Source organism: Falco rusticolus, chromosome Z (genome assembly GCF_015220075.1).
Source record: "Falco rusticolus isolate bFalRus1 chromosome Z, bFalRus1.pri, whole genome shotgun sequence".
Taxonomy (NCBI): domain Eukaryota; kingdom Metazoa; phylum Chordata; class Aves; order Falconiformes; family Falconidae; genus Falco; species Falco rusticolus.
The window spans coordinates 53,737,455-53,755,026 of NC_051210.1; the positions used below are offsets into that span (position 1 = coordinate 53,737,455).

General features: G+C 36.2%; 1 protein-coding gene across 3 annotated transcripts in view; it reads right to left on the reverse strand.

Annotated features, from left to right (window-relative positions):
• Positions 1-17,572, reverse strand: part of KDM4C (lysine demethylase 4C) — a 275,997-nt gene that overhangs the window by 179,924 nt on the left and 78,501 nt on the right. The window contains exon 9 of one of the 3 annotated variants that reach the window (XM_037373480.1): positions 4,477-4,630. The exons of the other annotated variants lie outside the window; for them this stretch is intronic. Coding sequence (XP_037229377.1) covers positions 4,607-4,630 — 24 coding nt within the window. The 3' untranslated portion in view covers positions 4,477-4,606. Of the gene's footprint in view, positions 1-4,476; positions 4,631-17,572 lie in introns of those variants that run through there. 3 annotated transcript variants of the gene reach the window in all.

Below are 17,572 nucleotides of genomic sequence, written 5' to 3' on the forward strand. Positions count from 1 at the left end.
CTGCAGAGCAGAGGAAACTGAAAAGACCTTGACTGAGAGTAAGTACTGCTTAGAACAACTAAAACATCAGTGTGTTCCAAAACACAGTGCTGTACCAGCTAGTAACAAGAAAATTAACTCTACCCCAGCCTAAACCAGAATTCATCAGCTCCTGCACCACCCTCTGGTATTCACCAAACTACACAGGGTCCATAAAAAATTCTAAAGTACCAAGTGGCTTCTTGGTTCAGGAAAAACTGAACTGCCAAACCATCCATAAAACTGCATTTTATAAAGGCATATTCCTTCTAAGAGTAAATAAAATAACACTAGAACAATTTTTATTCACACCTGTTGGAACTATAAATGTAGTATTCATGTCCAGCAAACAGATTATATTCAGGTTTTGCCTACAGTAAACCATAATGTATCAGTAGTTTCTAAGAGCCAGCAACAAAACCCTGAGCAGTTCTACTGTAACAAAAAGACAACTTACTTCAGGGGGGGAAAGAAGAAAAAAAAAACACAAGGAAAAAAGAAAGAGGGAAAAAAGGCCAAAAGTCTTCTCTAAAAACCCATTTTTTCCTTCATTTCACTGAATTTAAAATTTCAATAAATTCTGTAAGCTTTACACACTAGGGAAGCCCTCAAGAAACACCACCTCTGCATGCCATCTGACTTTATATTCTTTCTTCTGAAAAGCTGTTTATCAGAGTCTTTCAGACTCTGCACAGAACAGAGTTTATCACTAGTAATTTTTATAGACATGACCAAACAAAGATGGAAATGACATGGAAAGATTTGCATTTATCTCTCTGGTCACTATCATTATCAAAGGACTAGGATAGCAAATTTGACATAAATCCCCTTTGCCTAACTCAGAGCCTTCCCTTTTTGGGGAAGCAGAGTCCATTGGCCAGACCTGTGCACACTTGCTTTATTCAGCTATGATATCTATGACCTAGCATCCATGCAAGAAGTCACCAACTAATCTTCTCAAGGATAATATTTAAACACTGCAAAAATTAAAAAGCATTTTAAAAAAAATCTTATTTGGCTAACTGTCAGTATTCTCACTTATGACTAGTTTTGACAAAACTACATCAATTCTAACTTGTTTTCAAAAGTCCTATAGTATCAATAAACTTCTTGTACCTTATTTCTGAAGACAGACAATACCAATGCAGTCAAATCTGACCATCTGATTACTCCTTTAGTTTTTCTACCATATGTTCATATATTTTCAAGCATCCAGGAATTTGCATTATGAATTGTTTTAACTTGAACATTTGCAGATCATTCATGCAAAAGGTCCAAATTCATTACTGTTCAATAAAAATGGCCTTATTAAGACTTGCAAATTGTCTATAATGCATTTACATAATAACTTTTTTATTATATTATTATTATATTATATATAAAATAATATAACATATTATTAAAAAATAACAGCTGTTTGTACTTCATTTCTTGATGCACTATCTTGGTTAGGAGGACACTCAAGAAAGAGAAAAACAAATATAGCGTTAGTTCACACTAATGACAGGGAGACCCACTGTGCATTATCTCAGGGAAGCAAGAGATGAATAAACCTGGCAAGTAAGAACACTGCTTCATAATGCTTTTAGACAATACTGTTGTTAATTACTTTGAAAATGCTTAATCATACAGAAGCCTGAAAGGCGAGAGTAAGTACATAACCACAGGCTAGGCAAACACAAAATGTGTGCCCAACACACAAAGGCACTTAATAAACCATTTGGAAAGGAAGATGCTTTTGCTGTCAACTATCTTTCCACGCTATGCATACAGCCAGAAATCATCATAACTGCAGAAAGAACTGATGGAACAATTCAAGAGTTAATTGCTGCTATGATTTTATCATGAAGAACAGTAAAACCTATCAGTCATCCAATTGCAAACAAATTCAGAGGAGATACAATGACCAGAAATATGAAAGCCTAGAAAGTACATCCACCTCAGGACACAAACTGCTACAGATTCCTGTCTAGTCTGTCAACATTCCATATAATTTTGGTTCTAGCTACAACACTAAGGTGTGATTAGCTCAGAGTGTTTAAGGTGCTGCTCTGGTAGAGAATCATAGAACCGTTTAGGTTGGAAAAGACCTTTAAGATCATTAAAGTCCAGCCATTAACCCAGGACTGCCAAGTCCACCAAGCACCAGCTGTACATGTCTTTTCAATACCCCCAGGGATGGTGACCCAATCCACCTATCGGGGCAGCCTGTTCCAATGCTTGACAACCCTTTTGGTGAAGAAATTTTTCCTAATACCCAGTCTAAACCTCCCCTGGTGCAACCTGAGGCTATTTCCTCTTCTCTTATCACTTGTTACTTGGGACAATAGACCAACATTCACCTTGCTACAACCTCCTTTCAGGTATCTGTAGGGAGTGATAAGCTCTCCACTTACGATAAAACGTATGACAGAACTAACATAGTACCACTATGTCACCAGTATATTAAGTAATTCTTTCCAAGAAAAAAGAGTTTTACTTAGTGAGTGAACAATAGTTCAATCTTTCTGACTGAATTTAGTTCAAAACCTGGTGTTTGAGGCTATCACTTGAAAGGTTTCTGTCTTTCACATATACTTGCAAATACCTCTGTGAACGCAACTAGTTCAGTGTCTTCAGCTTTCCAGTCCTGTGTTCAGGTACAGGCATTTGCCAGGCAATTAGCTCTACAGCCCTGCTTTCCACTCAGCTTCTCTGCCCTTCAACATTTTTAGGAATCTTCTGCATGACTCCTTATTCACATGAACATAAATGCAAAATATGCAAAAATAAACTGCATGTTTATCACTGCACACATAAATAAATGCAAGTATACCACCTGTCTTGGCTCAAAAAAATATTAAACTCTCTTTCAAAACTGCTAATGATCTAAACAAAAGGGGGGGGGGGGGGAATCCAGTAATATAGCAATAAGCCTTAACACAGTATTAATGGTCTCAATTAATACAGCAAGTCTTTCATTCTAGATGTTTTTAACATATGCAGTACTATAAGCTGGCAACTTTCTCACCAGAAAGTTAGTAAGAAGTCATCCACGTTTGAGACTGTGTTCCAATGATGCACAGACACCAGCTAATAGGGAGAAAACACAGAGAAAGTTACAGGATGCCGAAGGAAATAACAGGATTATGCTGCACTTCAGTAATCATCCCAGCAGCTTCCGAAGGTAGTGCTGGCAGCCTCTGAGGAAGCACAAAGGAAGCACCTATACCATTATAGGACAATATGAACATGGATTTGCTCAGGAAAAAAAAAAGTATGAATAAAGTTGGATTGTTATACATAGCAATATTTCTTACAAGAAACAATACCTTCACAAAGAAAAAAAAAAATATGGCCTGATTTTAGTTTAATAAATGTATGTAAGTGTTAATTTAATTAACATGCATTTTCTTCACAGTAATTTTATGAATAGCTCTGGAAGGTAAAACAAGATTAGTGAATCTTAATTAAAAATAAAAATCCAAATGAACTGCAGCAGCATAATCAATACAAATTACATTATTTAAATTAAGCAAAATTTAATTAAAGGCATTCACATGAAATTTATTCTCTTTGGATTCAAAGCTTTTCCAATTCAAACTGTTTTGTAACAATTTTATAAGCAGCACAGCAGTCAATAAAATTTCACATTATTCTAAATTAGCCATTATGTGCTAGACACATAATTTTTATGAAACAAAATACTGATTCTGTCACATGTTGGAGTTTAGCAACAAAGCCAGAGGAAGAAAAATCTACTTCATTCTCCAGACTGGTTCTGTACAAATGCACTAAATGATCACTGCCCATTTGATTATGGTGGCCCATGTTACACAAAGGAGCTGAATGGTTCTATTGAAGTTATCACCTCTCCCCCCTTGCAAGATAAGCCGGTGAGTACACGGCAGAAGAGCTGTCTCACAGAAAACACGAATCTGCCAACAAAAGTGTACGTAGCATTTCTCATAAAAGTTGCAGAGCCAAAAGGACGCAGGAGACACATTGTAGTCATTAACAACACTAAAATTCTGTCTGAAATTAAATAAATGGCTTGCTTTTTGGAGATGCTGAATTATGCTAGCTGTCAACAGGACCTGAATGTGCTCAGCACCTTCCAAAATCAGAAATACAAATCTTTAGTTAGCTGTAGAAGCTTGTCAAAATACATCTACGCCAAAGCAGCTTAAAAAAATAAAATAAAATAAATCATTCTTGTATTAAGATGTTAGCATTTAATTTACCTGGGTCATAAATGCTGCAAGAACAGATTTTCTGGTATTTATTACCATATTCTACCCCACACAAATACGGGAAATTCAAGAGCATTAGATTTTTTGAAAGTTTTCTTCATCTGAAAAAAACCCTCTGAATAAATTCTAATTGTACCCCAGCTAAAGCAAAGACCATATAATTTTGAGTATCAGATTCAGTAATCACAACGCTTATAACATTGAGAGGCAGCTTCTCTTACGAAGTCTGACAGACTAGGTCTGCAAGGTCAAGCAACTAATAAGTTTATCAACACCACAAAAGGAAGAAGGGGAAAGGGCTTCTGAAGCACTGCAGGGATGTTTCAGCCACAGTCACGAGACGACCATGGATGATTTTACTCTTTTCCAGGCAGAATACCCTATAACAAGGAAGAAAAAGTGAAGATTTAAGAAGAGACGTCCAGAATGTCATTCTAAAATGGTAAGCAAAGATAATATAATACACATAATTCTCCACTACAACAAATAGAAAAGGCTCCCCAGATTCTAACATGTACCAGTATTAAAAAAAAAAAAAAAAATTAAAAAAAACCGCCAAACACCTCTATAATGTGTAAAATGTGTGCCTTGGGTGTTTCTTGCATGTTTCTAAGCTTAAGAAACAAATATTGAGATGATTTGCTAAAAGTTTGCAATCTGTTTCTCTCCTGCAACACCTGGTATAGTGCTGTATTTCAGAAGCCAAAGATCTATAGCACATAGCAGTAAAGATTAGACAACTTTTCTAAGATTCTTCCTTTCAATGATTTGGCCATCAGAAACTGATAAATATAATTAATGAACTTCCACCTTTTTATTTTATTTGAGGGAAAGGGCAGAAATATGGCAAAGCAAACCATACACCTGTTCTACTGGTAACATTGCAATTATTGTAAGTAAAGATATGCTACTGAAATCTCTTAAATTGCAGATTGTACATGACCTCTTTGTTCAGATTTACTGATTAATGCTGACTCTTTCTGAACACTTTGTAAGCAGAGAGGGGGGGGAAAATCCAAATATGCAATAATTTCCTAAAAAGACACCAATGCCCTAAATTCTTTTACAAGATACCCTAAATTGTTTGGGATGGTTTTGGTTTTGGTTTTTTTCTTTTACAAATTGTTCGGGATTTAGAGATTACGAACAGAAAAACTATGAAACTGTCCTGTTTTGAAAACATTATTGCCATTCAATCCAGTTATATATGAGGAGTTGTTGATTACTATTCTACAAATGTGCATGAAACATTTTTACACGTGGCACTTCATTTTTTAAACAAATGATAGAGAACTGCTTGATAACAATTATGAATAAACCAATACCAATGATTCTGGAAAGAAAACTATTTTGAAAAGAACGAACTTAATTAGAATGCTTTTGAAGCAGTTTATAAACTTTAAGTAGTGATAAGTAAACCACACATAATTATTAACAGCTGTTGCAAAGAGCATTATGGGAAGAAAAGCCCTGTAAGCATACCTCTTGTGCTGAGTGCCTAGTCCCTAGCTGCAAACATCAAACCTGCAGGACTGTATATGATTCAGTCGGAAAACCAACAGGCTTGTCCAGAATTTTTCGTTACCTGCTTTGCCCAAAGCAAGAGAACAACTTCTACAATGTCAAGGAACATTTTCTACAAGTAACAGAACTCTCCCCCAGTTTCCTAAAACTGTAGATTACTGTAGAAATTGCACTTTCAGTTTGGGAAGGCAGCATGTGAAGGAAAAAGAGGAACAGCTCTAGAGCAACAAAACCCTTAAACATACATAAAAAAAGATTAAATAGACTGGACTTGACAATTACAGTTCTTGTGCACCAGCTCTCTTGAACGCAAACAGGGGTAGGGTACATAGGTAAACGCAGAACAACTTCTGTAAAGTCAATAAATCAGAGACTACCAAACAAGTAAAACAGGATTTGATCTGTTTCCAGTCAGAAATGCACACAAACTGCACACATTCTCTGAGCCCATACACATTTTAAAGTTGCATTGTCAGGAGCACCTTTTTTCTAAAAACCATTAAGAACTGCCAAGCAATTCATTGAGTGGAGCAGCTACTTCAACCTCATCAGGAAGCACAAGTGCAGAATAATGCAACTTCATCCAAGAACTGACTTCTCCAGGATACAGCACTGATTTATTTTTGCAGCCCGCACTACAAAAGGGTCAGATCCTGAAGTCAAACTTGGAAACACTTTGATCAGTAGGGCTAGCTGCACACAGATTAATAGTTTAACAAGGATTAGAGTGTAGATCTGTGGGGACCAAATAGTTATGAATAGCAATATAAGCATACAAAGATCGATTATTAAGGCACCAACAATTTTATTTAACTATGCAGAATACAGACCTTTACTAACAACACAGTGACACCTGACTGACAAATTAGTTCCTCCTTTCTTACCAAGCTCAATGAAAACTTCATTTTAAATGTGCTTGCTCCAGCTTTAGAAAAAAACCTCAAGAATTTTCCTCTCCAGCTCTGGACAAAAATGAACACAGGCAGATTTTAAAGGCACAGCCACCCCAAATTATCATTGTACTTCTGCACTGCAAAAATGTCCAATATCTTGTTATTATTCTTGTGGCATATGAAGGCACAAGCTCCAGTTGTGATGCAACCAGAGACACTTCCTTGTACAGATAACGTCGTATTTGTATCTCTGAGTCTGGATACAAATTCCAGCTGTATGTACCACTAGGCTCAGGGCAGAAACCATTCATGCAGTTACATAGCTATATATCACTACAAGCATGCAAACCACTTTTGACTACTAGATAACCATGTTTATCTTTCTTACTTTCCTTCACAATACCCAGTTGTTCTCTCATCTGTCAGATCAGAAGTTCTCCACCCTCCTCTCATACATCTCTGTTCAGACATTCTCCCTCCTCCTCTCTCTTATCTCCCATCACTAATGGTCAGACATTCTCCATCCTCCTCTCATACATCTCTCTTCAGACATTCTCCATCCTCCTCTCCCACAATACTGAAGTCCAGTCTAAAACTTAAACATCTTGTTCTTTTACCTTATCTTTTCCAACAAAATACTTCTGGGTTTGTGCCAAAAAAATGTGCCACTTTTAATGCCCTAATTCTTTCTGTTCAGAGTATTAAACAACACTTGAGACCACTCCTTGTAAGAGATTAAATTCATCATGCCAGCAGATACTTCTTTGATATTAACCCATTTGCACACAGGTCAAAAATATTTATCCCCTATACCCAAGAGCAAGCAAACAGCAAAAAAGCACTGGAATGGCAAGCACAGAAATTCTGTTTGTATCTCGCTCAGTCCCTTAAAGCTCTCATGTTCAGTTTTTTCCTTCACTGTTTCTTCTCTCTCCATTTCACAGATCCTCATGCCTCTTTTCCACAAACACTCTGGCTCTGTTTTCAGCAGAGGAATTTCCAAAACTGAGTTGAAGATAGTTGCTGTTTTATAGACTTAGTCATACCAAATAGTTTAATATTGTCTTATTAGTAGTAGCAACTCGTCTTAAGTGGAGGATATATTTCCTCTCACAAAACCTGCAATTTAGACAAAACCACAATTTAACTGAGATAGAATAAAAATCTAAAAATGAAGTCCTGTGTCATTTTTCAGTAAATTACTTGAACATGCCGCTTTCAGTTTAACCAGGGCTGCACCAAAGTTAACTCAGACTGTAAATGCCTGTGTTACAAGAACTGAAAAGAAAATGTTCTCTTACTCCCTGCAAATTCTAGCACATTATGGTTTTAGTCCTCTTACTATTCTCTTTGCAGCTATATTCCATGCAGGGTGTCCCACTTCAAAACGTACATTTTTTTACTGTTCATTACTCTTTATTGTCATCCTGATGTCACAACTGCTTAATGTGTAATCCATCATTTATTTTTAGAATCACCCCAGATTTTTCCCAAGTCTGACATTTGTCATAATGCTGTTACTATTTCTTTAACAGTTTTTCATGACAAAAGCATTTTAATAATTCCACCGCCTCCAAGTAACTTGCTTTATAATCACAGATACAATAGGTAGTTCTGTGATGTACAGACTTGAAGTCAGCTATCTGTGTTTGTTTCACTGTCTTCCTGAGGATTTTCTAGTAACGGTTAGACTTTGCCTCGCTGCAGTAAAAAACATTGTCTTTCCTCTACCCAGCATCACATTTGTCTAAAATACAGTAACCCCGAGAGCCCCCCCTTAATTCTTTTGTCTATTTTAACCAACTGAAAACTCTCTTCCTCTTACACCCAGCAAGCTCTAGCACATTATTTTTTTATCCTTTTCTTATCACCCCATTGCAACTATACTCACACCTTAGAGACGAAGTGAGAACAGATGTGAGACTCGCTTAATTAAACAGGCTAAGGCAGCACTCTTTACAGCTTCTAAATACATCGAATTCCATCAGCAAAACTTCAACACATCATGAAGCCACATCTAATCAGATATCTCACCTACACAAAGAAGACATATAACTACAAAAGCTTTTCCTGTTTTCTTTTCTAAAGTTTCCACTTTCAGGGATCATATATAAAATTCAGATTTTCTTTAATGAGAATTATCTGTGAAGGCTTTCGCCATGATGTGTTATGTCTAGACTCCCTTAGGTCCCACTACCCACTCTGACAACTATCCAATAACGTTCGCAAAACATTAACAGCATCACCTAGGACATAATTTCTTATTAAAACGTAATTTTAATTCCAGCATTAAAATTCCTTTAAAACTGGTTAGTTCAAATATTTCATTAATACATACATCTACAGTACACAGAAACCAGCAAATCATCTGATCTACAATAAAGTATTAGAATTACTTTTAACTTCAAACATATTTGCCATGGAATTAGCTCACAGTCAATTTCAAAGACATTCAGTAGACATACTAAATGCCATCCTATCTAGGTTTTTTCTAAAATCTTGTGTCTGTCATCATCTACACAAAAAAGGAAGAAGAACGTAGAGAAGAGAATTTTTTTGGGGGGGTGGTGTTCTTGATAGTATCTTTCCCTTTTTTGACTAAATTTTTACAGTCTCTCTCTCTTGATTCATTGGAAGCAGCAATAGTAAAAAAGGTATTGAAAAGAAACAAAGCAAAATTGCAGTACTCGAACTACATTTCTCCTCTATGTATATCACATATTTCTCCCCACCACACCCAGAACGAGGCATGAAAATACTCAAGACTTCTCTGTCTTTCTTACACACTGTGTTATCAACATAGTTTGAAAAGGCCACCAAAACACAGCATTTACTCTCCTCTGTTAAAGTACGCAGAAGTAACTGAAATAATTTAGTTGGAATGGGTTGGAAGATCCAGACATAAGCACAATGACACCAAGACAGACAGAATAAAGTTTTATTTTTCATTCAGACGTTTTTTGGATACTTCAAACTGGACTGCCCCCTAAAGCAGGCACTGTCCTAGCTCCCTAGAGCAATCCATCTTTTTATATATAGCTACATAGATACATATTTGCAACAGAAACTTCCAGTTAAAAATTCTTCCCCGGAATCCCAAGCACATGGGATGTCACATGGTAAAAGCAAGATCATGTGTTTTGGTTGTTAAGATGTAAAAGTTTGTAACTGATCTGATGAGGGTGATGAGTATATGAGACCCTGTTACATACAGAGAACAAACAGAGAATGTTAACTGAAGTTATTTGGTTATATTGGTTATAAATTCACAAAAGAATGAAGTAACGTATTTCATACTAAGAATGCGTGGAAGGCCTTATAATAAGCCATAAAGTGCACTTTATCTAAAGCATTAATACACCTTTTTCTTTGGTTCTAATACTGTAACTGAGTGAAGAGGTGGCCCTTGGAGAAAGAGGACACCTTCAAGCTGATTGATTCCACGTTTTCTCCTGACAGCTTCCAAGTGGTTAGTTGATGCTTCAAGCAGAAAGACAAACCTTAAAAACTGAATACAACCAACACTAGCCACCAAGGTCTTCATTCAACTTCTTTTGCTTCAAAACATTTCAGAAAATTATTTCAAAATACACTTCAACAACCTCCTTTTTGTAAAGGATAGTAATATGTTTTATTGTGGGTTTTATCTAAAATCAAACCAGTACAAGTTATATATATCATTTAAGATCCTTTCAAGAATTTTAAACCTTAAGATTTCTTAACTAGTAGCATATAACAAGTCCTACACACTCAAGCAGCAAGCACAGTGGTGACACTAAACCTGCAGCTGAGGCATCTTCCCATGTTCAGCTCAAATTTCACATCTCTGCTAGGCTGCATAAGCTCAGTTATACTACAAGTAACACCTACAGTTTATTTACCCTAGTGGAGTTACCATTGGATGTGGGTATATAATTTATTCTTATTCATTCATACAAACGTCCTCTACTGCTCAGACTAAGTCAGGGATTTTCAATTGTGTATTTATAGTTACAGTGTCTTTGAAATAAAGTAAGCAAGCCACGAGTGTTTCAAATCTACAATACTGCTATTCAACTTTTCTTCTTTAGTTTTACATCATAACCCACAGACTCTCAGAAAAAGAGAAAAAGTTGCAAGTTTGTGCTTATCTCCACAGTATGTTTGCCCTAAGCCAAACCTAGTGAGCCTGGCAGCAACTGCAGGAGCGATTCACCTCCAGTAGAGGCGAACCCTGTAGAAGGTCCCAGAAGATAAACAGGTTAATCAAGTGAAAACCATCTTCATACAAAGCTTTGTCTCTATATACAGAAGAGAGGAAAAAGACAAAAACAGAAGGAAATTTTTTTAAAAAAGGCGGGTGGGGGGGAAGGGGCAGGGGAGGTGTGTTGGTTTGAGCGTTTGAGCTCCAGACAATGTCAGAGAGCAACAGAAACTGCATGGAAGAACACCAGCAGAATGATTTCTAGTATTCTGAGACTATACTTCCTTCTGGTGGAAGCAATTTACTATAAAATCCATGGAACAGAAGCAAATCTCACTCTTACAGCACTAGCCCACCCGGAGGGCATCACTTATCAGCAATACCTAGGCACCAGAATTAACTGCTACAGCTGGTACGTCACAAAGACATGACCTCTCTGAGTCAACTCCTGAGTCAAAATGGTGGCATCTTCATCATAAGTTGGGCGAGGGCTTGGTTTATGAGGAGAAAGGTTGGGGGGGATCGGGATGGGGTTGTTTTAGGAAACGGAACCCTAACACTTAAGTCATCCTTTTGCCTATCAGGCTAGGTCGCCTCCCAGTATCAAAATACAAAATTATTCTAGTCAGGCTAGAGAACTGACTGTCTCTTAGAGTAGGAGAACACAGTTAATTTTTAGGACTTATGCAAAAGGCGTAAGTAAGAGAATACAATGACAGATGGCTCGCTTCAATTGCCTGGGCATACACTGACACCTGAACCACTTTCTGTTATCTGTAACATCTGCTCAAACTCTAAATACAAACACTGGGTTCACAGAGACTGGTATTCTTCCGGCTTGACAGAGCAAGGCAAAATATCTTAAGCAGTCTCAAATGGTGTTGGACCCCTGTGTTTCAACAGACTGATCCAAGCCCAGAGAGTCTATCTTGTGAACCTCAAATTTATGAAAATAATTTTGTACTTCAAGTTCCTCTTTCTTGAAAAAACTGGAATGAAAATAAGCTCTCTTTACAGACCAGGGCATTAACATATGGATAGAAAGGTACCTACTGACAATAGTTTTTCCTCAGTAATGAAGGATAATCATAATCTGCATTCTGATGAAAAATAAGGAAAGGCAAACTGTACTGATTTAATCAAAATTTCATATAAATTATATCCTGAAAAGGTACATATATTGTAAATTAATGACTTTTTTTCTATGAAAAAAATTACCTCATTCAGTAAAAGCTGCTATAAAACAAGAACTTCTAAACATCCACCAAGTATGCCAACTTGGTTCGTTTATTACTTTGATCATATAAAAAACTACAATATCACTTAGAAAAAAAAAATCAAAAGGGAAATTAGGTTCCATCATTTCTACTCACTCAAAGTTGCCAGAAGGTACTCCAACATTTAAAGCCTTATTTTAAGGAATATTGTCCTTACTTAGTCAAAACTACATTTAAAAAACCAAAACAAAAAAAACCCGAGTACTGTTGATTTTATTTTTATTTAATAATTGCATGACAGCCTTGTGCCAGAAACATGCATGCATAACTTTAGTCACACATACTGTAGCATCACAAAAAAAAAAAAAAAAAGTTTGTCTAGGAAAAGATTCATGAGAATCAACACTGAGCTTCAGATTCACAGAATACGCTACTCTCAGATAACAACAGTACTTGCACATAGTGTAGCACAGACTGTGAAAACACAAAAACACAATGAAGTTTCACATTACAAACTTACAACCATTTGCTCTACCAAAATGGGAAGGTACAAACAACAACAGAACATAACTCTCTTTTGCATTTATAAGTAAAAATATTGTGATTATTACTATTCCTTTCTACTCCTAAAACCATTAAAATTCTAAATTCAAGATGTCACGGCACTAGACATCTCGAAGTGCGCAAGTTACTGCCCACTGAGAGACTGACAATCTCCCCATTACAGTAATAGATTTTACAGCAGGAAATGTTAGTGTCTGCTGTTCTCAAGACATGATGAGTTTGTGATGTAAGAACCAGACAGAGGCAGCAGACAATGACAGTAAGATGGGCAAAAACGAAAGACAAGTAACAGGTCAATATAAAAGAAATAAACATTAAAAAAATAAAGGAGAATACTCCATGACACCTATAAAGCTGAGAGTGGCGCTACAATTACGAAGTGAAATGTCAAACTGCTGAATGCACAGGATTTGTTCTGAAGTGGTTCACTAACATCAGGACCATAAATGGAAAGCATAACTGATTCCTGAATCCTTGTAAGATTTTATTAGCAGCCAAGTCAGTAATATAAGGTGGCTAGTTATGATTTCCAGCAAGTAAAAACACTGATTTGTACATCTTGAATGATGCTGTTATCATTGCAGACTGGTATCAAATGTATCCACATGCCATGTTTTAAAAGAAAAAGTTTCCTTGACAGCAGTACCTCATTAAAACTAGTAAAATAAATGAGAATCACTCATAAGCTTATGCACATAGCTATTTTTGACATTCAGTTTTAAAACACTGCTGTTGGAGTAGCATTGTACTTTTTAAGCCTAGGCCTTTAAATCATCCACCCATAGTTAAAAATAATAGTAATAACAATAATAATGATACAATTTAGTAGAATTTTTATTTTTTGTTTTAAACACATGACTAATATTTTGTTGTACAAAAGCAACCTGAAAAATCCTCATAGAAAAAATTACTACCTCAATAAATTATGAGAGGTGGAAAAGTGCTTTTGTGTGGTAAGATTATTTTCTTCTCTGATAAAATCATTTAGAGTCATACATATTATGTCTCAATATGTATTTCACAGTGAATATATTGTTTGGATAGCATAAATTTGACATGGCTATACTCAAGACAATGACTCTCTTTTACCCAAACAAATCAGGATTTTAATAACTTTTCCTCCCTTTAAAACAGTCATAACTGCTTGCGGCTGCTGCAGCACAAAAACAAATATCTTCACAAAGGTCTCAAAACAGTCAAGCTGAAAATCTAAGCCAAAGTTTCATTTAACAGCCTGTCAGTTTTTTGATGTGAAGCTAATGAATGCAGTGGCAAACAAATCCATCAAACCTAACATCAAAACAACTGCACTTCATCCCACCAAAGGGAAAAAATACAACCTACAGGCCAGCACTTTGATCTAACCTATCCACAGAAAACACTTTGTTAAGCAGCTGCCACTGAAGAACACATGAGTGATTACTGACTTAATTTTATGAAAGAGAGCAATAATACTTAAGTAGCCCGAGTTTCAAGCAGAAAAGGTTGGTAGGCTTCTCTCCTCAGATTCTACAGATCAGTCAAACAACAAAAAGCTCTCCTGCACCAGCATCTGAAAACAAATCACATCTTAAAAGGAGCTGCAATACAAGAGAATCATTACAATGACTATTAAAATCACTTAGTGTGACTCTATCCCTGATAGAAGGCAGCAAAGTTTACATGCATTTATACTGAAAGTCACCAAGTGGTGCCACAAAACACACAGCGAGCAAGGGGAGCAGTATTTGGAAATGCCAGTGCCTTCTCTGAAAGGTTTTGAAGGTACCGGTATTGATTTGGGCAAGCAGAGATGGAGAGTTGTGAGAGACTCTTGACATAAGAATTTGGAAGAGCAACAGACAGGGCAGTGTGGGGATTTCAACAGTGACAAGAGGAAAATGGAAGGACAGAAACTAAAATACTCACCACTGCATAAAGAAAAATTCAAAAGCCCTGACTGAACCCTATGGACATCACCAATCTCCTGGACAGCCTCCATCTTAACCCAATTCTCTGTTCTGTGAACTATCTTCTCCTATCATGCTTAGGTGGGACCATGCACTCCAGAAGCTCTACACGAGGTCAAAGAATGTGCTTTCTAGGGGGATTCCTGTAATTAGGAACTGATTTGCCAGCATCTAAGTTGTGCAAATATTTACAAAACTGGAGCAAGGAAAAAACAGAATTCTATGAAAGAAAATAAAAAATTGCCTGTACACAAAAAACACAGGATCTCATTGCAAATTTAAATCTGGACCTGGTTCTCAGTATCAAATTAGGGTGCATAAAGTTCATTGAACCCATATGCTGGAGCTAAAACTTAGGTAAAAATCATGACTGAGTTTTGGCACCTATAAGCAAGAGTTCTTGCACTGTAACCCTTGCATGAGGGCAACATTGGCACTCATTAGAAATAACAACAGATAAAAAGGTAAGTTCAATAAACATAGATGATCCATATATTTGGGGGTGGGGGCAGAGGGTGTCCCACCCTGCAGCTAATGAACATTACGAATAGCAGATATTTCTAAGACTAAAGTGTCTTTTATCCAGCTGCTTCAGAAAAATTTTATTAGACACAAAAGAATTATTTGTAAATATTTCTATTCACCAGTTCTAATAACTGAACCTCACCCCTTGTTCAGTACACAAGTTATCTATTCAGCACAAATCAAAGTAGATACCTACAAAACATACAAGCTAATCACCACTAGCTCATCTGCTTTACCGACAGTACCAAAATGCGCTGGAGTAAAGAAACTCAAAATGCACTTCACAAAACTTCACGTTTCCAGCCTACTCAAATAAACGTAGCTCCATTAGGAAAATGGCAAAATACACACAAGCCTGAAGAAATATCCTACTGGCCCTTATTTTGCACCATTTATTTTTTTTTCAAAAATAAATAGCATTCAAAAAAATGAAAGTTATAGGATGATGATGTTGATTAAGAATATCTAAAGCTTAAGAGTGCATCATCCTCACAGAACACAGCAAGCAACTAAAGTACTTGTGAGCTAACCACTACCTACCCTTGGATTCTTTAAGTCCCACCATTACCATACATGAGCAATTCACCAACATCCCTCTGCACTACACCCATTTGCCAAGCATCTTCAGGAGAGCGTTATTGCTTTGTTCCTTTCACCAGTAGCTCCCATTTCTCTTCCTGTGTGTTATTGCCAGTGAAAAAAGACAGTAAAAACTACACTATTTCTCTCCTGGAGCTGGGGGACTTTTAGTGTATCTGTTATTTCTCGATTTCTACTGTTTTCTTTTTTATTCTTTTTTTTTTTATTTATTTAATCTGTTTTTTACTTCTGCTTAGCTCCGTCCAAAAGTGAGAACACAGCTCAAAGCAGCAGCCAAGTTGCAGCAAAGAGCATGCTGGAGGTGCCACCTGGTATTACTTTTCGTATGCCACCTCCTGAGTGAAAGTCTTGTACAAACTCTAGAAAACAAGCTGGAAGGTACATCCCTGCTCCCAGGATTCAACTACTACAGGTAGTTAAGGTACACATATTGAAACCAAGATCACAAATTTAGCATTTTTAAAGACAGAAAATAATATTCGGAATTTGTATCCATAGTCTGTGTTCAACCAAAGTTTCCAGTACAGAGGGTCTAAATGATCTCTGATTTAACATTTGCAATTTCACAGATTCTTTAACACCACCTCATTTCATGCAAGGAAGCAGTATCATCATGCAGCCTAAATATTTACTACAACTTTAATGGAAATCTTTGCTTGATTTTTTTTTTCTTAAATTAATGAAGAGTGAATATTGACTGTACTTCAGGATTTTTTCCTTTTTTTCAGACAGATATCCAGCTGTAAGCAATTAGAAACCATTCTGTAAAGATAAAACTGTTCCTATAGGAAGACTGCAACCAGTCATCACTATACAATATTCTCTAAGGAGAATACAGCAACGAACTGACCTAGATATTGCTGCATTTTGCTGACACAGACAATTTCTGCAGTATAATACAGGGGACTAGGGGATCCAAAAATATTTTTTCAATTAAAATTTTTGTACATACCACATAAAGACACAAGGTAAGTCAAACACAACATCAGTACTCTGAAAAATGACAAATGGGAATGCAAGGTTGTGTGATGGGGGGTTTTCTTTTAAATGATATTACGAGACCTGAAAATACAACTTATTAAAATATCAGTATTCCTTGGGCACATAGACTTCTTAACTTTTTTAATTAATACTTCCAGGAAGTTTTCTGAGGTTGTGATTAGCTTTATCATAGCTATCCTCACATTTTTCTAGAGAAACACCATCACCAAGAAACAGAATGCCCAGTTGGCAAGAGCTCCACGACTTGCGTGTGCTTTCAAAGTGTCATGTAATTAAAATTTAAGAACAGATAACCAGTTATAATACTTCCTCTGTTTGACTTGTTTACCCTACTTGTACTGCATAAACAAATATAAGTGTTAGGAAGAATCATTTCACCACATTTCTACTAGTTCTCTTCTTACACATTTCCTTTAAAAATATATATAAAAAAATCCTACTATTAGCACCTCCTAGCATGTTATTTTTCATTTTAAAAGAGAATAAAAATAAATTTTAAATCTCATTCTTTTGGTAGTAAGAAATAAAAAATAAGCAAGTAACATTAAGCACTGACCATTTGCCAAAGAAACTGAAGTTCACATTTGACAACGGTATCTAAGATTTCTCTATAGACGGAGACTAGTTATTATTGCTTCAGCTGCCATTTTGACCTTTTCAGACATTTAAATTCAACTGCAGACACCACAGAACTACTTTAATTTCTTATACTATATATAATACTGCTTTTATGTGCAATAAGCACAGAGCACAAAATTCAGTGTCCTAAATTGAAAGCTTTATGTATATGCTAGAGAATTTTGACTAAATAAAACTGTATTTAGAGTGTATATGCCAAGATTACATAGCTAGAAATTCAGAATTT